We start from the raw sequence: 23481 nt of genomic DNA on the forward strand, positions 1-23481 counted from the left end.
CCCCCCCCACCACCCTTACTATCCGCAGCCAGACAGTGCTAACAGACATTTCAGATACCAACATGAGGTGCAAACATCAGAAATGTTCTCCACTGCCGGCCGCACTGTCAAGTCCGGCCTGGTGGCATCGGCTGTCGTCAGCAGTTGGACATGGGCCGCAACGCTGCTCCAGTCTTCCACTGTCGCCTACGAGTATGGCGTCTCAGGCCCGTTTTTCTATGCATCTGGTGCCACGGTCCAGATTCTGCTCTTCGCGACTCTGGCCATTGAGTTGAAGCGCCGGGCTCCCAACGCCCATACCTTTCTCGAGGTCATTAGAGCTCGTTACGGCACCCTTGTCCACTGCGTCTTTATAGTGTTCTGTCTCATGACAAACATCCTTGTGACGGCCATGTTGCTGACCGGAGGTTCTGCGGTTCTCAACTCCCTCACTGGCATGTCGTCACCTGCGGCCTGTTTCTTGCTGCCAATCGGCGTGGTCTTGTACACCGTCTTTGGTGGAATCAAGGCTACGTTTATTACCGATTACCTGCATACGATTGTCATTGTTGTCATCATCTTTGTCTTTGCTTTCAATGCATACGCAGTTAGCCCTGTTCTGGGCTCTCCCAGCAAGGTGTATGATATCCTGACCGCAGTCGCCAAAGCCAGTCCCGTGGCCGGAAATGCCGGTGGAAGCTATCTGACCATGCGTTCTCACGAAGGCGGCATTTTTTTCGTCATCAACCTCATCGGTAACTTTGGCACAGTCTTCCTGGACAACGGATATTACAACAAAGCCATTGCCGCCGGTCCCGTGCACGCATTCCCCGGATACGTCATTGGAGGACTGTGCTGGTTCGCCATCCCCTGGCTCTGTGCGACCACAATGGGGTTAACGGCGCTTTCTCTGCAGGGAGATTCAATCCTCAGCTCGAGCGACGTCACGGCTGGGCTCGTTCTGCCGTACGCAGCATCGCAGTTGATGGGCTACGGAGGCGCAGTTGCCACTTGTCTGATGATCTTCATGGCAGTCACATCTGCATTTTCCGCACAGCTGATCGCTGTGTCCTCTGTTTTCACTTATGATATCTACCAGGCATACATCAACCCGGCAGCAAAGGGCAAGAGACTCGTGTGGATTTCTCACTCGGCCTGCGTTGTCTACGCGTTGATAATGGCGGGTTTCTCCACTGGTCTCGTTTACGCGGGTATCACCATGGGGTACTTGTATCTAATGATGGGCGTGATTATATCGGCTGCTGTCCTTCCTGGCTCGTTGAGTTTGCTGTGGAAAGGTCAGAACTGGATTGCGGCCGCCTTGTCGCCGCCTTTGGGTCTCGGCGTTGCCTTGATTGCCTGGTTGGTGACGGCAAAGTCGATGTATGGAGAATTAACCGTTGCGACTACTGGTGATAAGTATGTATATTTTGGGCTATCATACTGCAAATATTTATAATTTGCTAATTTTTTTTTTTTTTTAATTGTTTGTCACAGCTACCCCATGCTTGCAGGCAACGTCGCCGCTCTTCTCAGTCCTCTCGTCTTCATCCCACTTTTGACTCTGGTCTTCGGACAACAAAACTACGACTACGAATCAATGCGCAACATCCGCAGAGTCGACGACTCCGAAGTCGCCGCAGCCGCACACGTAGATCTGGAATTGATCCCCGGTAGCAACGAAACTGCAGCAGCGGCAACAACAGCTCCGTCACCGGAAGAAGAAGAAGAAACCAGAAAACTAAATCGGGCGGCGTTTTGGGCTCGCACACTCACCGTCGCCATGACTCTGTGTCTACTCATCCTCTGGCCTATGCCCATGTATGGCTCCGGGTATGTGTTTAGCAAGAAATTCTTCACGGGCTGGGTTGTTGTTGGGATTATCTGGCTGTTTTTCACGGGCTTCGGCGTCATTATTTTCCCCTTGTATGAGGGTCGCGCGAGCATTGCGCATACGGTGCGGGCAATGTTTTTGGATGCCACGGGCAGAAAGAAACCGGTTACAGCTGGTATGGCTGTGACTGCAAATACCAGCCAGGAAGGCGACGCCATGCCATCGTCGCCGGATGAGAAGTTGTCTGTTAAGATTTGATTATGTTCTAGTTACCTAGGTAGTTTCAATACGATAATGCTAATTGTCCATGTATGGATCCGATTAACCAGCCTTGACCATCTCCTCCACATACTCAACCACATACGGCACCACATGCTCACTATGCCCTATTACAACTCAGCACATACACATACACATACACACACAATCACAGCCACTTGCAACATTTAAATAAGTAGAAAAGGAGGGAGAGAGAACTAACGAATGGCAAAATCATGCGGAATCACCACACTCCCCTCATCTCCATCCACACTCGGATCAATCCGCGCGCGAATATCCAAATACTCGCGCTTCGCATCAAAGGCCCTCGGACCAGACTCGTCGCAGTACTGGTACATGAATGCATCGCGCAGCTCGTCACGCACCCAGCCATCGTTTTTGCCGAAGAAGAGGCGTATGTATGTTGGAGAAGAAGAAGAAGAAGAAGAAGAAGAAGAATTGGGCGATGCAATGGCTCGAAAGGCCGATTCCCAGCGGGAGGGTTTGAGTTCGTCTAGTTCGAGGTTTGCTAAATACCTATATTATTAACCGTTAGGGTATGTAAATATAGATAGAGAGGGGAAAAGGCGACGGAGTACAATGTCTGAGCAACGCCAGTCCTACTTCCGAAAAACTGCTGGACTATGTCTAGTGCGTCAGATGGCAAGCCAGTGGAATAGCGGATAAGCGCATTTGACCAGATGAGTGGGAACTTGGAGATTAGTTTCGCCATGCTAGAGGCTACACTGGGGAGGTATTTCCATCTTGCTATCAGCTAGTGAAAAACAGAAAGAAAAAAAGAAATTAGCTGATACAGTGCGCCTAGTCAGATAGAAAGAGAGGAGGAAAATACAGCAAGTTTCTTCCCCCGGGGACTTTGTGCCAGATCCGGAATCGGCGGGAAAAGGAGTATACTCCCTATGATTTGGAAGGTATCATTTTCGGTGCTGGCGTCGTGCTTTGTGTTGCTGGATAGCCGTTTCAATATCTCGGCAATGACGAATGTGCCATAGGAATGACCTATTAGAATAACTTTTGCTTTCTCCTTTTCTTTTTGGTTTTGGTTGCTGGCTTGGATGTATGTCCGTAATCGCGTGAGACTGAAATCTATCTGTGCCGTGATGCTGTACAAGGTAGCATCATCCTTGTCTGTCTTTGGATTGTCGTCATGTCCAATTTCAAAGCCGGCGTGTGAGCAGCCTGCGACATTGAAAAATGGCACTGCAGAGTCTGGGGATTGGGATTGGTGGGAGGAAGAGGAAGAAGAAGAAGAAGAAGAAGAAGAAGAAGAAGAATTGAGTGTTGCGTATAGTTGTGCCAGGAATCCGGCATAGTATTCTACTATCCCCGGGTTACCGGGGAGGAAGAAGATGTGATATGGTGATGGGGATGGAGAGGAGTAGGCGATGAAGTCTCGGCAGGGTTTATTCATGTTTGCTTTTGATTCTTTCTTTCTTTTGTTTTGTCTGGGGGTTTATATGCTTTTGTTGACTCGAGTGAATGTTTGAAGTGAAGTCAGGCTTCTGCCTCAGGCTACGACGTTTTGGTGCTAGTACATATCGCCGGGTCCTTCCCCATTTGGCATTGCCTAAATAATCGCTTTCAACTTCTAGTGTCATCATCTACTGTCATTTATGAGGCGAAGAGGTCAGGTAGAAAAGAAAATTCATTGAAATATCAACGCAAAACATATCGCTATCCGAATCAAGCAGCGCTATGAAGCTGCCGGAAGAGCGACTGACGGCTCAGAAGCTTACCTGGCGAGTCATACTCAACCACCCTGCCCTTGTCCACAACAGCAATCATGTCGAAATCGCGCAAGGTGTGGACGCGATGCGCAATGGCAATGATTGTGCAATCAGAGAATTCTCTCCGTATCACGCTCTGCATCAGCTGATCTGTCTGCTCATCTACATTGCTGGTTGCCTCGTCGAGAAGCAGAATTTTGCGCTTCATGACAATCGCGCGCGCGAGGCAGATTAATTGCTTCTGGCCTGTCGACAAGGCGATATCATCGATCACTGTATCCAGACTACCGCAGCTTTCGACATGCTCGCGCAGCTGAACTTTTTCCAGAGCATCAAAGATCGTCGAGTCATCTGCAGCAGTAAATCCAGCCACATTCTCACGCACTGATCTTCGGAACAAAACCGGATCTTGAGGAATTACTGTGACTCTGCTGCGGACGATGTCCCGAGGGCATGATTGCAAACTCAATCCATCAATCGTGATATCTCCACTTTGGATATCAATCATGCGGAGGATGGCCAAGAGTAAAGAGCTTTTCCCACTCCCCGTGCGTCCACATACCCCTAGTTTTTTACCGGGATTTACCGTCAGTGAAACATGTTGAAGGACTGGCTGTGATGTTGGTTGATACCCGGCAGAGACATCATGAAACACCAGACGTCCTTCAGACGGCCAACTAGGAGGAGGAATATGATCTTCCCCAGGCAAATTCTCTGAAGGAACGCTATTGAAGCTTCGAATGCGTGTAATAGCGCCAATGCTAGTCTCCATCGAGGTCCAGAAATGGATCAACTCGGTGAGTTGTTCACTAAATGTCACCAATGAAATGAGGGAGACACCAATGGGACCAATATTAGGAACGAACACAGCTAACACAGAGATAAGAATAGCAATACCGGCCACAAACAGATTCAGAACTAGAATCAGCCATCTCTGAATAACGAAGAGGGTAAAATATGGCCGTTGTGAGGTTTGCAGTAGCTGCTGGTGTTCCTCTCGAAACTTTCTTTGCCAGCCAAAAGCCCGGATAGTGATAATACCATCAATGGTTTCTGTAAACTGTGTATAAAGCGGGGATTTGGTCTCCAGATCTAGCTGGCGCAGCTGTCGCGAGGTTCGTAGGTAGAATTTTTGAATCCAATAGAGAACGAATGCAGAAACAGGGATGAGACAAGCAATATACTTGGCTCCCACTGAAATAAAAATAGCACCCATTATACACTGGAACAAAGTTTTTGACGTCTTCAGGAAATCCGCAGGTAGCGACGTGTCTATCAGAGTCATGTCTTGACTAAATCGATTGAGGGTAATGCCGTTGTCGGTAGATGCCAGAAAATGCAGAGGCGCATCCTTGACTTTAGTAACCAGGTAATCATGAAGTCGGTTGGAAGATCTAGGAACAATGCGACAAAAGACCAGCCACATGCATGAAGCCCATAGAAATGAACCCAAGGCGGCCAACATTGCGTAGATGGAAATATACAACGCCAGCCGTCCGAATGGAGAACGGGCGTTTTCTTCCGCCCACCATTGAACCCACAGGCCTATTTTTTTTTGTTGTTGTTGTTAGCTGGCGTAAAAAGATTTAGGCCCAGATAGTATGAGCTTACTGGGAAACTGAGAGCAAAAGGCTCCAATGAGAAGACAGCCAAAGTAGAGGAGCATATATCTCCATCCGGCGGCCTGCACATAGTACTTATAATCCGTTAGATCACCTAGCTTTCGGTCCATAGACTTTCCAGGATCAGAAGGCACAGGGACAGGTAATGCGGGTTGCTGATCATTAGTTGTTAAGCCAGAATCTGCAGGTGAAATATCGTGAGAAGGAAGTCTATTAGTCAAGAGAGATTCACCACTCGCTCGAACTTCTTGTGGGGATCCATATTGCACTATCTTCCCATCTTGAAGTACAATAACTTGATCTGCAAACCCAAGATACTGAACTGCATGTGTTGCGAAAATTGTAGTTACGCGGTGCTGGCGCAAAATTCCTTGCTCTCCGAAGACGTGTGTGAAGACATGTTCAGATATCGGACCATCCAAGGAACTCAAAACATCATCAAAGAGGGCTAATCTTGTACGGGCATAGATTGCACGAGCAATAGCAATCCTTTGGCGCTGGCCACCACTAATTGCAGCCCCATTGCTCCCGATAAGCGTGAGGTCGCCTTCAGGTAGCCTCTTGATGTCGTCCTCTAAAGCACATGCATAGACCACTTTTTTATACCATTCCTCATCGTATGCATGTGGCCCACATATATTAGCACGGAGAGACCCATGACGAACCCATGGCTTTGCGTCGCAGAAAGCGATTTTCGACGGTTGTATCTGCACTGAACCCTTTGTGCAATGAACCTCGCCTAAAATAGCCTTTAAAAGAAGGCTTTTCCCTGAACCAACCGCACCGACAACCATTGTGAGTGACGCAGAAGGCAGTTGGAGGTTTATATCTGCTAGCATTGATGAGGTATGATTCCAGCCAAAATGGGCCTGGTTTAACACGGCATCTGTCTTGGTTCCGGATGATTGAATCTTTGACATCCCATTGTCACTATTTATTTCTTGCAGTTCTAATGACCCAGATCCAGACCCGGACCCCTCGTCAACGAATTTCGTTTCTCGAACTTTGCCAGAGTTGTGGAGGGAATCAAAGCTTCGATAGTCATGTCTTGGGTTTGCTAAGAGGTATTCTTGTATCCGCTGAAAGCATTCAATAGTTCCGCCAAGTCTCGGGGCAGAGTATACCAAATTTGATAATGGATTGCTAGCCAACGAGATGATGGAAAGCGCCATGAACATCTGCGACTCAGTCAGGGGCTTTCGGCCTATGTGAAGTGCAATTCCAGTATAAAGACTAAAGGTAATGGGAGGACTAAAGTTAGATGTTATACCAGCTGCGAGTCTTTGTTAGTATTATTCTTATTTGTATAAAGGTGCACATTTTGGTTAACAGACCTACAAGATTCATCATCACCATTGAATGGCGATATTTCTTCTGCAGGTTCAGTTCCTGGACGCGAAATCGTTGCACAATCGATGATACCTGCTCGGAAAGGCCGAGCATCTTAACTATCTTGCTCGTTTCCAAATAATTCGATGTAAATGCCACTCTTTCACGGACTGCTTGCATCCAGGCCTTTTGACGTTTGGGGAACGTCTTTGATATTAAACCGGTAAAGTAGAAGGCTGCTAATGAAATGGCAGCAGGGACAGCTGCAGCCCAGAGAACTTCACGTTCTAGGAGAAATATGGCGATGGCCAACTCAATCGGACTTGCCCAGACCTCGTGAGCATTTTGGATCCCCAATGAAATGTTTTCCACTTCGTTGCTCATTAGTGTCACTGCTGACAAGCCGTTTTGTTCATCTTGCTGCACATCTAGTGTCTTGTCATATATCATAGACACCATTGCGCCACGTATCTGGGTAATGAAGCGAAAATTATGGTGCTCGTAAGAGCCATTGAAAACCTATAGTAAAGAAAAAAAATATATAAGAGTGGTATTCATTTAGGGGGGCGATTGACCTCGTCGAAGGAAAACGACATACCGCCTTGAGTATATAGACCAGAGCATATGCCCCAATCAGCCCATATCCATCATTCCTATCTGGGTTCTTTTCGCCAACATAAGCAATCAAGCGTGAAATCAAAAACGGTTGCGAGTAGTTCAACCCGATCAAGGCCAGTCGCGACAAAAAGGAATATGTCACTGAAGATTTAAAAGCACACAAAGTACACCATGCCAAGGCATTCCGATTCGATTTCGAGACTAGATACGAGAATCAGCCAAGGTCTGTTTATTCCACAACCAGCCACCATCCTACCTGCATTCCATTTTTCTGTGACGGCACGATGTACTTCATGGGATGACAGTGCCTGGTCCAAATGCGGTAGGCTTTCCACCGTCAGGTCACTCTTGAAGCCAGAAAAGAATAGTTGATTGATCCACCAGAAAAGCGAGCGACTATACAGACCATGAATTTCTTCAGATCCATGCTGTGTTGTCCGATTAATGAAGAATGCCTCCTTGTTCCTCGATTCGAGATAAAACCAGATGAGCTTTAACCCGATGCTGGCCGTGTAGATGGCGGATATTGCGGGATAATGTGCAAGCCATAGTGTCCGCACTCGTACAATGTCAAACAGCAATGACAGCGATAGGGAAAGGTTCAGCAGAGAAGAAGGCTGAATCGAATATAAATGCTCCAAGTGCGACAGTAATGGTAAGCCAATTGACACAACAAAGGCCAATACTGCTGCAGCCAGTGAGGTTTGTGTTCGCGGAGTATATGGCAATGCCCAGATGACGAGAAGTGAGAGCTGGCATGCCCCGAAGACCAGGGCGAATAGCTGGATAAATGATTAGAACAGACAGACAGCCCAATTGCGGTCAAGGCGAGTACACACAATTTTAAGCCAATAAATCGGACTCTGGACAACCTGCTTGCTTCTCTTTTTCAAAAGGTGTTTGTAACGAAAGGGCAGGGCCAGTAACAAAAGCCCCGCTGGCACTATGGAAAAGAAACATTCCTCAAAGAGTAATGTAAAATCGAAACCACCCCGGCAATGAGTGACCTGGGGCCCAAAATTATTGTCGCCGCACTCTGTGATGTTGTTTTCCATCTGTGCCGTGCTAGCCTGTCTGCCTGCCAACTGCCAACAGGGAGAAGGAGAGGGGAGAGTTAGATACGCCTGCTAGGCTGCAGGGAATTTCTATAACGACAGTGTATTGACTAGTATTAGAAACACTAAGTTATATAACTATGTTCAAGGGGCTATCTGAGACTATATTTATGCATCTTTAGACTAGCTTATCCCGAGGCTTGTCCACTTATATAGATAAGAAGCAGGTGTCATAATCCGCCCAATTAAAACTGGAAGTTAGGGCTAACAAGGAGCCTAGATGGGGAAAAAAAAAAAAAAAAAAAAAAAAAAAAAGAATTAAATCGAACCGGACTGATAGCATGTCCACTCGAGTCTGTTTTTCATTCTTATTATTATTACTTTTCACCTACCTGTTATGTACAATGTCACACGAATATATCCTTCTAATTCTTGGTAAATAGAATGCGCCACCACCAGCAGCCGCTTCTCACAGTACCTAGGTATGCTTCAAAATTCCCATGCCGACTTATTTATGCTTTGATCTTGTATCATGTCCGGTGGTAATGGTCCTATTTTCCTGTATTGTTCTTTTGCTATTAAAAGTGATGGTGATGGCGTGCATCCCTTTTGTGTCAAAGTAGATAAAGCGATTTCTTCTTTTATTTTCATATCAGGGGATGCTTGACTAGCCCTAATACTAGGCGACGAGAAGTCTGAACCTGTGTATGGGATTCTGATATCTTGGGGTTAGTATATAATGGATAAACATAATAGGCAATTGTCTGTCTTTTAATACTGAATTCTACTTTGTCGCCCTGATCGTGCCTCTCGTGTAGCATCTCCTCGATCTGCCATTTCTTGGAGAGTAATTTGTTGTTATCATCATCGACTTCCTCAAAATCGACGACCTTGCCGATCCAGGTCTCGCTAAAGGAAAAAAGGTTTGTCCAGCCATTTTCACTGAAGTTGGACTCTCTTCACTATCGAGACTGTCGAAAGAAAAATCGGAAAGGAGATGTATGTTCTTAACAGAAAAAGCTCAAGCAGCTGCCTGACAGACCAATGACATGTCGATTATGTAATCATCACACGTCCCAAGTAACTAGAAGATGCACTTGAAAAGTTATCTAGGTACATGAATCGCAAAATGTTAGTAAGGTGGCCGCGATTTCAGTGGTCAAGTTGCCGAGTCACCAGCTTTGTCCTTCTGGAGAGGCGTATTAGTATCAGTCCATTCCATCCCACTGCACAAGACAAGAGCCAGGGTACTGGCGGTTGCAAAGGAGAGGCACGAGAGGTCAGCAACGCCGTAGAGCAATATCACACAGGAAACTATATAATGCGGAAGTGGAAATCTTACAAAGACGATAGTGATTGCCTCAGTATATGCCGTGAGTATTGCCTCGAGGTGACTAGGAAAAGCCTGGAGCACCGTCTGCCTTATGTTGATGTTTCCTGCGTCAAGAAGTGTCTTCACGCCGGTAGAATTCAATTGTGCTCGGCTCTCGAGGCCATCGAGAAGCTTGTTTTGAAAGATGGAACCGCCGATTGACTGCATCACCGAGCTGCCGAAGTACTGCGCAAAAAGGACAGTGGCGTTGCCTTCCACCTTAGCAATATATCGTCGAAAGGTTTTTGTGTCCTCCAGGAGAGGAACTCCAAGGAGTTTTATCAACGAAGCAAGATCGTCGAGGGAATTCCGGACTGGTGTTCCTGTCACACACCATGGGATTGACGCCTGTAGACTTGCCACAGCTTTGAATGGCTTTGTGGAGGAGTTTCGTATGAAATGGGCTATAGGAAGATTAGTTTTAGGAAAAGATAATCAGGAAAGCGTTGCATAGTTTTACCTTCATCAAGGATTATGCGATACCAGTGGAAACAATCTAGAATGCCACCCCCTTGACTCACATCCGCTGCGACCGTGCCATAGGTGGAAAAGACCACATCCGGAAGGGGCGTCAGTCTTGAGAGAGTTCTGTTTTCTTATAGTATGTCAGGGTTCCGGGCACAACGTGTCTTTCAAGAGTTAGCAGAGAAAGTTATGAGGCTACAGCGACAAGTACTTCTCAATTTCATCAATCCGGCCATCTATCAGCACTAAATATACTAACACACGGAGGGTACAATAATCAGTGTGGATTTCGTAGGCGTCAAAGGTGTGTTAGGTTGCTCATTAGCAAACTCCTTCAGTTGAGGAAGGCTAGCCACGATACTAGAAATAATAGCCAGCGTCTTCCCTAGACCCATGTCATCTGCAAGAATGCCTCCCAGTATGTCTTCCGGTGTGGGACTCCTCGACCCGGTGATGATATGTCTGTATCTACTTTCGATTAGCTATTGTTGCTCATGGATAAGTCTTAAGTTGTATCTACACTGTTAGTTCTGAGCTGAGACTTTCTTGATGCCACAAACTCCTCGAATTCGTATAATCAATCTCTGCTGATTCTCTCTTCATGATAAAATCAACTGCTTCTCTTTGGTGGCTGTTGCCAAAATATTAGCATGTTTTTGAGGCTAAAAGGAAGAAAGAATGGTCACCTTAAGAGAGTAGTGCTTATTTTCTGCTCAACTTCTGCGAAGGTTATCTATCACTGTCTCGAGATTGGGCATAGCATTATGCTCAAGCTCAGCAAACTGTTCCATATCTTTCTGAAGAGCTTCGGTTGAAATAGGGGGTAAAATAGGCCCGTTGGCAAAGGACGACCCCGCCCTTTCCAAGTATTGTGGGTTTTGATAAGTGGTGTCGGCAGGTAGCAGCAGCTAGCTTCTGCTGAAGTTCGGAACGAGGTATCAAGCCAACGTAGCTCAGACTTTCTCTGTTCCGGAGAGACTTGAGGGCGAAATGGGTTTTCGTGTTCATCGTAGCAATGGGGTTTCCTTTTGCCAGGATAGCGCACCGATGGTCTCCAATATCAAGCTCGAGCGATGCGAAAACGTTGTTATGTTGTTCCAGTTTCCTCAAAAGTGATAGACTGCTTGTTTCGACTGGGGTTGATGAGGATAGGAATATTTTTCAACTATATTAATTAACGATCTATTGCACTCATCTACCTCCAACATCAGAGCCAATGAAAGGCTGATATGTTTGCACATACCAATCCGAAGCATAAGATCTCATCGATTGTCATATTGCCAGTTTCAGTCCCAGTGCTTCTATCATAGAGGCCAATAGGGTAGTCTGAGACCCGCGGTAACAGGTCACGTTCTTCAGATAGTATTTGCAGATCTTCAATATGTTAGATGTGAGTAAATGACTGGGAGGCTGTCTCTTACCGTTGTTCTGTGACTGCTCTGCAGCTGGTCCATCACCTCGAATATCAATATCCATAATCGCATCGTTGGTCTCTTGAAGACCAAAAGATCCTTGGTTGGAGAGCGTGGACTAGCTTTTCAGATGGTCTTCAGCCTTGTGCTTTTTGCGGCTCCGAGTGCCATTCTCATCGTGTGTTTCAGGTTGCCGTTTTGGCATTGAAGAATAGGACATGGTAGAATGAGGCTTTCCATAGGCTCAGATAGGATAAAAAAAAGTGTTTCTCTATTCCTAGATCATCTAGGAAAGAAGGAAGAGCCTTGCACAGGGGCGGCGGTGCTTACAAGCATATTTAGTTAGCGTATCACCTGGCCTGTCTAATAATTTCGCCTGCATATCACAGCCTCGTTTTTTCAGAATAAAATATTTCACAGGCTGAGTATGCCAAATTTCAGTGCAGCTTTGGGGGCTCCATTCTAGGCTCTGCGCGCTCACTGGATCAGGCAGAGCATAAATTGGCATGCATTTCATTTATGTAGGTAGTTTGTCAGCCACCCACTAGCAAATAACATGCACTTCAAATGCCATGAAACGGAGGAACAAAATAAAATGATGCTAATTTGAAACAAAATGTAATATCATCCATCATAATAACAATGGGTGTAGTCAATGCTCCCTTTCCAACTCCATCCAATTCAAGCCATGCTATTCAAAATCAAGCAGTTTAAGTAGGGTTGACGTATCAAGTTCCGCCTACTTGTATACATGCCCAGCGTCAGGGTTTCCTCCTGAGGCTATGGGAGGAGGATTTTGGGGTCCCGCCGGCGCTTGATATCCATATGCCTGTGGTTGAGCCGCATAGGCTGGTCCCCACGGCATTCCAGGTGGCGGTTGTGTACCGGGGTTTATATCAGGGCGTATGCTGATTGACATTGATGTCAGCCCTAAATATGCAGATGGGGGAGTGTAGGACAGACCTTAGATCTTGAGTGAACCCGCATCGGTAACAGCGTACTTCCTATAAGCTTGTTAGAACCCTGATGTGTGGTTGGCATGATATTGGGCGTACCCTGTATTTGTGGGTTGCTAGCGGAATGACCGGCTTTGCAAGAAAAAATTAGCAGCTGTTAGTGATATGTAAGAGGCCATTCTTACAATAAAACAGACCGTAAACCATGGCCTATTAGCTTGGTTAGTACAACACATAAATGGAGGGCTGGGTAGGTTAGTAGCTTACCATCTTGTCTGACAATGTCCATCCCAGTTTCCGCCTGCACAGAAAGAAGTAAGCATTCATACCCTGCAATTAAGATGGTTATAAACATACAATTCTGGCAATGTGCCCTGGTTTGCTCGTATCCCTCAAGCTGAGATGTAAACTCTAGACAGGTGGTTAGCTGGCAATCGATAATCGATGTAAAACAAAGAGGATTATCGCACCATGCATTCCGAAGGTGATACAAAATGCCATGATTGATATGGCAGGTGTGTTCCTCACTCTATAATTTCGAATTAGAGGGTTTTCGTATGTGATCTGACGGAGTTGGAGTTGTCACAAAGTTGCTTATGCTTATGTACAGCCATCCTGGACGTGCGGCGTTAATGTGGCGCAGCAGCTTGGCGGCACATGACGTCCTTTGATATTCTTCAGTGCAATTCATACAAGAGCTACTTAGATGTATATAGAGCTTATTATTCCAGTCAAGGAATCGGTAAATCATGATATATTGTACGGCAGGCAGCCAAGGACACGCAATCGACAAGTCTCTGCTACAACAATCTGGCGCGGGTATCTTGATCACATATCTAAACAAACTAGCTCATACATATCAACTACGTATAAGTATAAGCTGACACGGGGTCCACAAATGAATATCCTGAACGCCGACTCAGCCGGGTATGAACATCCCCATCATTATCGTCGTCGTCGTCGTCGTCGCCCGTCTTCCTGCGGGAGTGATCTAGTAAAACGCGAGGTACTAGTTCGGAACATTTGTTGAGGGGCTATCATTGGGTCTTGAAGAGGAGGATGGCGCAGTGGCCTAGATAGAAGTAGATGAAGTGCTTCGTCTCTAGTCAAGTTTGAATGAATCTATTAGTTACGGAACTGGGAGCGGCAATTGGATCTGACTCAGGCTTACCGTGAGTCACAAAGCTGCCAAAGTTGCGACCAACTATGCAGTGCCATGTAGCGCCTTTGCGGGAGTCAAACTATCGCATGGATCAAGCCAGCTCAGATCAGCTCAGATCACAGTGGAAGAAAGGTAGCAAGCTGAATGCGAACCTCTTTCTTGATGTATTGCGCGATATCCTAGTTGACGAACAAAAAGTAAGCAAACGGTCGGGGGAGGAAAAAGAGATAGAACCAAGCTGAGAACATACCTTTTCGATATGGAATTTTTCCATAGCCTCCCTCGCTGCTCAAGTCAGCTTCCCATTCATGTTTCTTTTGAAAAAGCGCGATCCAAGCTTCGTACCAACATTAACGGCCTCGTTTTGCATATCCTCGGTCTAGCGTCGCCAATGGTGAGTGTTCAATCTGTTAGAAAGCAGCAATGCGCAACGTACCATGTCGACCGATTTAATCTGGGCTGCACCGACATTAGCACATGAATGAATGATATTGGCGGGATTGGTGATTTGTCACTTACCCTCCATCTTCTCTTGTGTTGGGGGTTCTGTCGTAGCCATTGTGGAGTGAAAAGAAAAGTCTCGAGAGGGGACTGTGAAGTAGAGTAGTTGTGGTTGTCGAGGCCAGGAAGGATGGGGTTATTTTTGTAGATGCCTTCTTCTCCGCGAGTCACTGTTGTTAGTCAATTACGGAGTCATTCAAGCCGCTCTGAGCCAATCAGGGGCTAGCGTCGACCAATACCCGCTCTTTTCACCGCCTTCTGGGGGCAGAAAAAAAAAAATACTATTTGAGACTTTTCTTTTTTGATTCATGTTTTATTTCTTCTTCTCACTTCCTCACATTCTCCCTCACATTGTGTCATACTTACTGCGTTTCTCCGCAGGGTGAGCAGCATGGAGAATACGCGAGTATTTGTCTCTGGGCTTCCGCCCACACTTACCAATGATGAGCTGGGCAAGCACTTTGCTGCTCGCTTCCAAGTAACGGACTCTCATGTCATTCCCAATCGCCGCATCGGCTTTGTGGGATTTAAGGATGCAGATGTTGCCATGCAGGCTGCAAAGTACTTTAACAGGACATATCTTCGCATGTCCAAGATCTCGGTCGAAATGGCTCGTCCGGTGAGTGTCATCTCTTTTTTTGTTCTGTCCGTCCGGGCTGACGCATTGCAAGGTCATCTGAATTGTGTATGTAGCTAACCACAGAGCAGGCTGGAGAGAGCAAACCCGTAAAAAATAGAACACGTTCCGAACAAGACACCACCTCTACTAATCTTAAGCGCAAGCGTGACACAGATGACTCAAAGAATGACGCGAAGCTCCAGGAGTTTCTCAGTGTGATGCAACATACTTCAAAGACGAGGACATGGGCAAACGACGATGATCTAATTCAGCCTGTGGCTAATGTACCAATAAATCCTACGGCTCCTGAGACACTTGAAAATGGCAAAGAGGGACTATCTCACCCTAATAAAAAGTCTAAAGTGAACGAAGCCACCACCGCTTCCCATCAAACTCGGGAAACCCCAGCAGTTCCTGTTGACACCAGAATACAGTCAAATGCTGACCAAGCCCAACAACATCAAGAAGCTGATGGAGTCAACGAGGAGACTCCAAATGCGGAAGATGAAAAAGAAGAAGAACAACCGAAATCTGATGCGGACTGGCTTAGATCAAAGACAAGTCGCCTCTTGGGTCTTCTTGACGAGGAGGTACAGGCAGATCTACCCACCCGGTCTGCTGCACCGACTAGTAAAATTCAACCTGTTGAAGAAGACAGCGATGAGCCTGAAGCATCGCCTGCCGCGGAAGAGGCCGTTGAGGCTGCCGAACAGAAGGAATACAATGCCGACATTGAACTTATTCGTATCTCCGGTCGACTATTCCTTCGCAATCTCGCATATGGCGCTACCGACGCAGATTTGGAAAAGATCTTTGCTCCATTTGGAAAAATTGATGAGGTGAGTCGCTTTTTCATTTTACTAAGTCTTTGGATTATCTTTAGAACCACTGCTCTCGTGATGATTATCCTGATAGGGACATCTGATATGCAATGCATACATGATGTGACCAGGAAGAGTATTTTAGTAGATGCCTCTTAGAATCTGAAGAGCAACAAGAAGAAAGAAAAAAAAAAGAAGAGTTTTAAAAATCAGTATGCGACAATGGCTTACAATTTGTTAGATACACGTCGCCGTCGACACTCGCACAACGTCTAGTAAAGGCTTTGCGTATATACAGTATGTGGACCCATCGTCGGCCATCGCGGCGTATAAGGATCTCGATGGAAAAGATTTCCAGGGTCGTCTGCTTCACATTCTCCCAGCTTCTGCGAAGAAGTCTTACAAAATTGATGAATATGAACTGTCGAAGTTGCCCTTGAAGAAGCAAAAGCAGATCAAGCGCAAAATGGAAGCCTCTTCGGCATCTTTCAATTGGAATTCTCTATATATGAATGTAAGATACACAAATTGAAGCTCCGTTATGCGCAATCAATGCTAACCCCAATGATCCTAGACCGATGCAGTCATGACATCAGTAGCAGACAGGTTGGGAGTGTCAAAGGCAGACCTGCTTGATCCTACTTCTTCAGATGCAGCCGTTAAGCAGGCGCATGCCGAAACACATGTGATTCAGGAGACAAAAGCCTACTTCACTGCGAATGGCGTAAACATAGATTCTTTCAAACAACGCGAGCGCGGCACAACAGCAATACTAGTTAAGAATTTCTCCTATGGAGTAAAGTTAGCCGAGTTGAGAAAACTTTTCGAACCTTTCGGGCAACTGACTCGCCTGCTCATGCCTCCCAGTGGCACTATCGCTATAGTGGAGTTCGCAAGACCCGACGAGGCTCAAAAAGCATTCAAAGGGTTGGCGTATCGAAAACTGGGGGATTCTATCTTGTTCCTCGAGCGTGCACCGAAAGACCTATTCGAATCTCCAGCCACAGCATCAGACTCTGTTTCTGATGTGCAAGGACTGCAGGCTAGGACCCAAGGCTTTTCTGCTGCAGATACGTTTGCTGCAGAGGACAACGAGGCACAACTACCTACATCAACACTGTTTGTCAGGAACTTGAATTTTACTACGACCACGGCACGTCTTTCCGAGGTCTTCCAATCTTTGGATGGGTTCTTGTCAGCCAAAGTCAAAACAAAGACCGATCCAAAACGGCCAGGGGAGACGCTCAGCATGGGGTTCGGTTTTGTCGAATTCCGCACCAAAGAGCAAGCCCAGGCGGCATTGGCTGTTATGGATGGCTACACCCTGGACCAGCACAAGCTTGTGGTTAAGACGTCCCATAAGGGCCTAGATGCGGCAGAGAGTAGACGGCAAGAAGACACAGCAAAGAAACTGGCGGCGAGACGAACAAAGATTATCATCAAAAACTTGCCATTTCAAGCGACAAAACACGATGTTCGGTCCTTGTTTGGCGCGTACGGACAGCTTCGCTCTGTGCGCGTACCAAAGAAATTCGACCGTTCAGCTCGTGGATTCGCGTTTGCTGACTTCATAAGCTCTCGCGAGGCAGAGAACGCCATGGATGCCTTGAAAAACACCCATCTTTTGGGGCGAAAGTTGGTTCTAGAATACGCTTCTGCCGAGGCCATCGATGCTGAAGAGGAGATCCGTAAGATTGAGAAGAAGACTGGTCAACAGGTCGACAGGCAGAAACTCCAGAGTCTTACCGGAACAGGGAGGAAGAAGTTTGTAGTAGGGGCAGCCGAGGACGAGGGTTAAAACAGGCTGCTGCTTAGAGCCTGCCTGCCTGCCTGTTCATAGGGTTGAATTCAGGAAGAAGAGAGAAATGTACCTGTGGTTGTTGTATACCTACCCCCTTGCGTGGCGGATCTTGTCACGTCGCATACATATGCTCCTTCAACACGTTCCTTTTTCATTAGGGTTGCCGCAGTGTGCATTGCAGGCCTCGTGCTCCCGCTGCAAAACACCCAGGCACAGAACATGTCGCCCTTCAGCGCAAAATCCTGCGTCTTCTTGTGTGCGTGCGTACCTTGATCGCGAATCGCAAACCAGGACTATTCTTGTACCTGATCGACCTACATTCCTGTCTGTCAAACCTTTAATTTGAGCAACATTCTTCGCAGCAAGACTCGGACTCGTTGGTGAACGACCGACATTCCTCGACCGCCATCGCCACTGAGAGCTGACACCACCTTCACGGTGCTGTACGCTGTTTCTTCAATGTCAGATGCTTGTGAGCATTGGTAGAAAATCTCCGACTGGTCCTTGACTGGGTCGTGCTGCCTGTCGGCCCCTTGCTTGGCCTAGTATCTTGAACATCATACCCTTTTATGTGAGCCCTTATCACGGCAGTAAGGACACAGCACCTGGGAGAGGTTCTCCTCTCGAGTTCTCTCGAATGGCCAGCCCTGAACTCGCGTTCCCGCCTCCGTCGCGATCAGAGAGCGGGAATACTGTAAAGGGGAAGCATGCTGTTACTCACCCGTTTTTTAGGCGTAGCAGGGTCTTTGGTCCATTTTGGCCAGCCCTTTGACAGGAGATTAGAGAGAATGAATGCTCTACTACTATAAACACCATCTTTTCTGCTCCGGTATTTACATTCTCTTTCCCAGTTTCCAACATTCTCTTGTAGCATTTTGCGTTCTTGATCCCGATTCCTTGTGACTGTAGGTGTGCGTGTGTGAGAGAGAGAGAGAAAAAGACTGTGTCAGGCTTTGGCATTGTGACCTTTGCTCATCCTGTTTGGAATTCCAGTGCCATTCTTTGGGAAAGAGTTTGTCGTTGGTCCACGCCATGGCTGACTGGCAAGCCGAGTCCTTCGCATCGCAACCACAATCGTCACTCGATAGTGTTGGACGAGGCACTCATAGAGCTCTCCAACACACCTCAGGCAATGCACAATCGTATGCAGATGGAGCCAGTGCCATGAATGGAGATGGTGGCAGTCATCACGATGACCATCTTCAAACGTTGGCTTTGAAATATCCTCCTGTCCCTATTCCTTTCCATCACTCGGCATCTAGCACTAGTCTGCACGATAGCCATGTCCTCGCGGCGCGTCTACAAGCCAAAAAGCTTCGACGGCTTCAATCCGCGGCCCATTCGATGCCTACGATGCGCCCGAAGCGCAGCTACCTAAAGTCTCAGAAGTATTTGGAGTATAGGGCACGACCGCGTCGCGACACCGGCAAGGATGGAGAGCCTGTTTGGTCTGATGCATTGGAAGATGCCTTCCAGCAGGGTGAGTGAGGGTTCAAACGTTGATTATCTACTGCATCACTAAAGAGGAGAAACAGCCTTGGAAGCAAATCCCCCTATGGGTCGGAGAAAGTGGTCTGAACGTGGCAAATCTTATGGGCGAAACGAGTTGATTGCGGAATATATCTTCAAGCTGACTGGGAAGCGACGGACTAGAAAGCAAGTCTCTAGTCACCTTCAAGTTCTAGACTCTTTCCTTAAGGGTGACCCAGAGTGTAAGTGAGACGATGCTATATGTTGAGACAAACTTGGTCAATTCCTTGTGCTCACAGAGTCCCTAGGGGAAAGACTTGTCAGAGAAAAGGCGGACGCGCCAAATCCTCACCCTCCAACGACGAATCCCGAGTACCGGACATCATCCATTGATCACGGACTTTCCAGAGGTTTTAATAGTCAAGCCCATTCATCGTGTCCTGACTACGGCGCCACTTCCAATACATACAACGGAGACTTGCCGACTCCGATCACGCTGGCTTCCAACATATATGACACCCATTCCCACTTGATTCATGCTTTCAATTTCGACATGTGGGTTAGTGCGCCTCAACAGGACAATCGAATTGATAAGGCGTTGCACGTCTACACTCGCCTTCAGGGAGACCAGCATCGACCGGTAGCACTTCCCATGCCATTGGAGAATCTCTCAGGATGGCGCCCGTCTTTTCCCTACCTCGCCTCACTCGTTGACGACGTCAACTGCTCTCTCGATTGCGATATAATTTTGTTAGAAGTGAACCTTCAACTGATGACTGATTTCCCGCCCCCTCGGTCCCGACTAGGTATCCAGCTGGATCTTGATTTTGCACATCCTACCATGGGAGACGTCTCCCTCGTAAGCCAGATGGAGGACTGGGCCTGCAGCACTCATCTATATGAAGGCAGTCAAAAGATGCAAGAAACCTATCACGATCTCCAAAAGGCATCATCTACCAAGATAAAGCCATTCTTCGAGTCGTCCTGGTGGGCAAAGCTGTTCACCGAATTGACACAGGAGAAACAAATGGCCGAAAGTTCGGGACAGCCAGAGGCTATCCAGGCCGCGGATGATCATACTAGACAATTCTTCCGCTCCCTTTCGGCCATTCAAGAGTTGACGGCTGTGCCTAGTAGCCACCGCCGTATGTCGAATAATTTTAATACCAGCACCCAAGGGGAAGAACGCAAACGGATGGCCATCCTCTTATGGAAGTTCCGCCAGACTCGACCTGGCGAAGTCGGTACTACAACCTGGAGACGCCTCATCCCACCTCATGAGCCCAGCACGACGAATAGTCCCAGGGGGGCCGCGGGTATTGACTTGCCTCCTCCGCTCGCTTTGGAGTCGCTGCTATCCACAAAGCCGCAAGACAACGTGTATCATGGCAACTCCCATGACGGACTGATGCATCCACATCATCAACCACCGGCAGCAGCCAGTCTCCAGCAACAGTGGCCGGTGTACACAGACCCGCAGGACAGCGTCACCAACATGTTTGGCGCCCAAGGATCATATGATTTCTTGGGCAATATCAATAAACCGGAAGATGGCATAGTAGACAAGACGTCGGTAACATCAGTGTTGGACTCCTTCACTGGACTCGCGCCGGATAGCACACAGGCCGGCAGCATAAACGTCTCGTCTGCAGGCGACCCCATGTTTAACGTCCATGGCATCCCACTCTCTTCACATCCACAGCTTTCTGGATACGGTCTTGGTGGCCATGGTGGCCATTACATGCCCCCGCAACACATCCATGACAGCAACAATAATGTCCTGAATTCCATGTTCGGAACTACAGCTTCATCCATGCATGGCATTTCCCATAATACAACCCACGCCCCTTCTCTATGGGAACCACACCAGACAACCGCTGCATCGTCTCTTCATCCCGATCTTGACGCGGATAACTACGGCCACCTACATTTCCCTCCGAGCAGCCACCATCAACACCACCACCACCAACATCATCAACACCACGCTCATCATCCAGTGTCTGTATCTCGGGATCACCAGAGCAGCGGTTTGGAAGGCATACTGCCCGCCGATGACTTGCTTGATAAGTTGGTTGGCAGTGTGCCGACTGAGTCTCATCTCGGCGGTACAAGTGCTGGGAACACACGATATCCGGAGTCCAACGCGGTGGAACCGGTATAATGAACGAATAATTTCAATGATTTCTTTCTTCCATTGCCTCTTTCAATTTTTTTTTTCTTTCTCTTTTCTTTTTCACTTTTCTTCTTTTCCTCTTCCCTCTTCTTTTTTTTCTTTCAAGTTTGCAAAAGGATATCCTATCTACTACTCTTCTAGCGTTTGGAGACGAAAAGCCTGACGAATGGATTCCGCGATGTCATTTAATTCCCACATATGTTCATTTCTATAATTTTTATTGAAAGCTGCTAGCTTTCCCCGGGTTAATGAAGCTGTTACTGTTATATCCACGTCAATGTTTTCCAAGGCTCGTTCTCTTAGAAGTTAGGGTTACGTTCTGCCATGTTGGGTCTAATGCGACGTATTCATGCAATTTCCCTGTCTAATTATCCGGATCGTCTAAGTACTGGATTAGAAATCTTTAGAGAGAAAAAAAATTACCAAAAAAAGAGAAAAAAAAAATTCGATGCATGGCACTTTAGCCGTGCAGCCTCCTTGGTCAGGCCGGCTATTTTCCGTCTTCGAATTTAGCCGGATGAATAGTATTCCACGGACCTCCACCAGGCACTGCACTGCTTCCAACACTCCTCTCTGCGCATCAAGTCAAGGACTAGCAGCAACAGGACCCATGTCGATGCTTTGGTTCTAGTAAAGCGCCACAATATGGAAGCGAATGACGCTCTGCCCCGCGCTCGTCCCTCTCTCTCTATATAAATCCCCGCCGAAGTCTTCTCTCTCTTCACATCCGGAGCCATCCACCCCTTGTACTATTAACAATACCTAGGTAACCGGTTTCTATACCAGCTAGTCAGTGGATATTCAGCAAAATGTCTTCGCCTACAGTCAAGCTCAACAGCGGCTACGAGATGCCCCTCGTCGGCTTCGGGTTGTGGAAGGTCAATAACGAGACCTGCGCCGACCAGGTCTATGCAGCTATCCAGGCTGGATACCGTCTGTTTGACGGCGCTGCCGGTAAGTGTTAAATGAATTGTGGTTGCACACGACTCGGAATCTAACATCAATGGGAAACACCCACATTCAGACTACGGCAACGAGAAGGAAGTCGGCCAGGGCATTGCTCGCGCCATCAAAGACGGCCTCGTCAAGCGCGAGGACCTATTCGTGGTCTCCAAGCTCTGGAACACATTCCACGACGGCGACAAAGTCGAGCCCACGGCTCGCAAGCAATTAGACGACCTGGGCCTGGAATACTTCGACCTGTTCCTCATCCACTTCCCCGTTGCGCTGAAATATGTCGACCCGGCCGAACGCTACCCTCCCGGCTGGACCAATGCCGAGGGCAAAATCGAGTTCAGCAATGCCACGATCCAGGAGACATGGCAGGCCATGGAGTCGCTGGTCGACAAGAAGCTTGCGCGCAGCATCGGCATTAGCAACTTCAGCGCCCAGTTGATCATAGACCTGCTGCGTCATGCGCGCATTCGCCCTGCCACACTCCAGATTGAGCATCATCCTTATCTGCAGCAGAAGGGACTTGTGAAATATGTGCAAGAAGAGGGCATTGTGGTTACCGCATACTCGTCCTTCGGGCCCCTGAGTTTCATTGAGCTGAACATGGACTCTGCCCACAGCACTCCGCCACTTCTGGAGCATGAGGTGATTAAATCTGCGGCGGCGAAGCATGGCAAGACGCCAGCGCAGATCCTGCTTCGGTGGGCCACGCAGCGCAACGTTGCTGTTATCCCCAAGAGCAACAACCCGACTCGACTTAGCCAGAATCTGGACGTCACCGGATGGAACCTCGACCAGTCGGATATCGATGCCATTAATAAGTTGGACCTTGGACTTCGCTTCAATGATCCTGTGAACGTATGTTTTTGTCCCTACCTAAGTATTTCGTGCTGTAACATCCAGGCTAACTACGTGTCTAGTACGGTTTCAACATTCCTATCTTCGTCTAGTCGTTCGATCGATGTAGGATGGGGATAAATGTGCCTTGGTTGTACTCTTATAGAAATGAATGACTATAAAATATTTATCCCGAATCCTCACAAGACTGTGTAATGTACTGTGCAGTGTGTATTATTCTTGAAGAACAGTCGTAGTCTGTGTTAGCCAATCAGAGCCGCCCGCCGGACCCAACTTGAGCATCCTTGAACTTCTCAACTACAACAACACAACACAACGCAACACAACCTTCAACAACAGAAGAGAAAATAAAAAGATGTGACCAACTAGTCGCATAGGAAGGACAATGTTCTCCTCAACCCGCATTTCATTCATAACAACAACCAAAACCAGCAACCCAATCAGAAACAGACTATTCCACACAACGAGCAGACT

General features: G+C 47.5%; 7 protein-coding genes across 7 annotated transcripts in view, besides 1 other annotated feature; 4 read left to right on the forward strand and 3 right to left on the reverse strand.

The window, feature by feature from the left end:
- Positions 1-2071, forward strand: part of UA08_05324 (Urea active transporter) — a gene marked incomplete at both ends in the record, with an annotated part of 2320 nt that extends 249 nt beyond the window's left edge. Inside the window, 2 exons of the mRNA XM_020267633.1 lie at positions 55-1398; positions 1477-2071. Of these exons, the coding sequence (XP_020119585.1) occupies positions 55-1398; positions 1477-2071 (1939 nt within the window). The remainder of the gene's footprint in view (positions 1-54; positions 1399-1476) is intronic.
- A 63-nt stretch (positions 2072-2134) lies between these two features.
- On the reverse strand, positions 2135-7815 carry UA08_05325 (hypothetical protein; the record flags this gene model as incomplete). The annotated part of the gene is made up of 10 exons (XM_020267634.1): positions 2135-2199; positions 2295-2600; positions 2696-2846; positions 2925-3484; positions 3829-5364; positions 5431-6714; positions 6776-7289; positions 7369-7529; positions 7645-7735; positions 7795-7815. 10 exons carry the CDS (start codon positions 7813-7815, stop codon positions 2135-2137), a joined length of 4689 nt encoding a protein of 1562 aa, XP_020119580.1.
- Positions 7816-10637: 2822 nt separating this feature from the next.
- Positions 10638-10696: a repeat region (Identified by RepeatMasker using a combination of RepBase library and repeat library created with RepeatScout).
- A 1735-nt stretch (positions 10697-12431) lies between these two features.
- Positions 12432-13149, reverse strand: UA08_05326 (hypothetical protein; the record flags this gene model as incomplete). The annotated part of the gene is made up of 7 exons (XM_020267636.1): positions 12432-12600; positions 12656-12696; positions 12748-12780; positions 12834-12858; positions 12916-12949; positions 13006-13059; positions 13119-13149. 7 exons carry the CDS (start codon positions 13147-13149, stop codon positions 12432-12434), a joined length of 387 nt encoding a protein of 128 aa, XP_020119579.1.
- Positions 13150-13685: 536 nt separating this feature from the next.
- UA08_05327 (Dynein light chain, cytoplasmic) lies at positions 13686-14369 on the reverse strand (the record flags this gene model as incomplete). The annotated part of the gene is made up of 7 exons (XM_020267637.1): positions 13686-13720; positions 13820-13889; positions 13963-13989; positions 14061-14095; positions 14156-14189; positions 14247-14269; positions 14330-14369. The coding sequence occupies 7 exons, from the start codon at positions 14367-14369 to the stop codon at positions 13686-13688; spliced, it is 264 nt and encodes an 87-aa protein (XP_020119788.1).
- A 333-nt stretch (positions 14370-14702) lies between these two features.
- Positions 14703-17549, forward strand: UA08_05328 (Multiple RNA-binding domain-containing protein 1; the record flags this gene model as incomplete). The annotated part of the gene is made up of 4 exons (XM_020267638.1): positions 14703-14930; positions 15005-15769; positions 15993-16265; positions 16326-17549. 4 exons carry the CDS (start codon positions 14703-14705, stop codon positions 17547-17549), a joined length of 2490 nt encoding a protein of 829 aa, XP_020119789.1.
- Positions 17550-18584: 1035 nt separating this feature from the next.
- UA08_05329 (Regulatory protein abaA) lies at positions 18585-21183 on the forward strand (the record flags this gene model as incomplete). Its single annotated transcript, XM_020267639.1, has 3 exons — positions 18585-19032; positions 19088-19264; positions 19331-21183. The coding sequence occupies 3 exons, from the start codon at positions 18585-18587 to the stop codon at positions 21181-21183; spliced, it is 2478 nt and encodes an 825-aa protein (XP_020119790.1).
- Positions 21184-22004: 821 nt separating this feature from the next.
- UA08_05330 (putative NAD(P)H-dependent D-xylose reductase xyl1) lies at positions 22005-23099 on the forward strand (the record flags this gene model as incomplete). The annotated part of the gene is made up of 3 exons (XM_020267640.1): positions 22005-22149; positions 22220-23007; positions 23070-23099. 3 exons carry the CDS (start codon positions 22005-22007, stop codon positions 23097-23099), a joined length of 963 nt encoding a protein of 320 aa, XP_020119791.1.
- Between the last annotated feature and the right edge of the window lie 382 nt (positions 23100-23481).

The sequence above is a fragment of the Talaromyces atroroseus genome, assembly GCF_001907595.1.
Source record: "Talaromyces atroroseus strain IBT 11181 chromosome Unknown scaffold_6, whole genome shotgun sequence".
Taxonomy (NCBI): domain Eukaryota; kingdom Fungi; phylum Ascomycota; class Eurotiomycetes; order Eurotiales; family Trichocomaceae; genus Talaromyces; species Talaromyces atroroseus.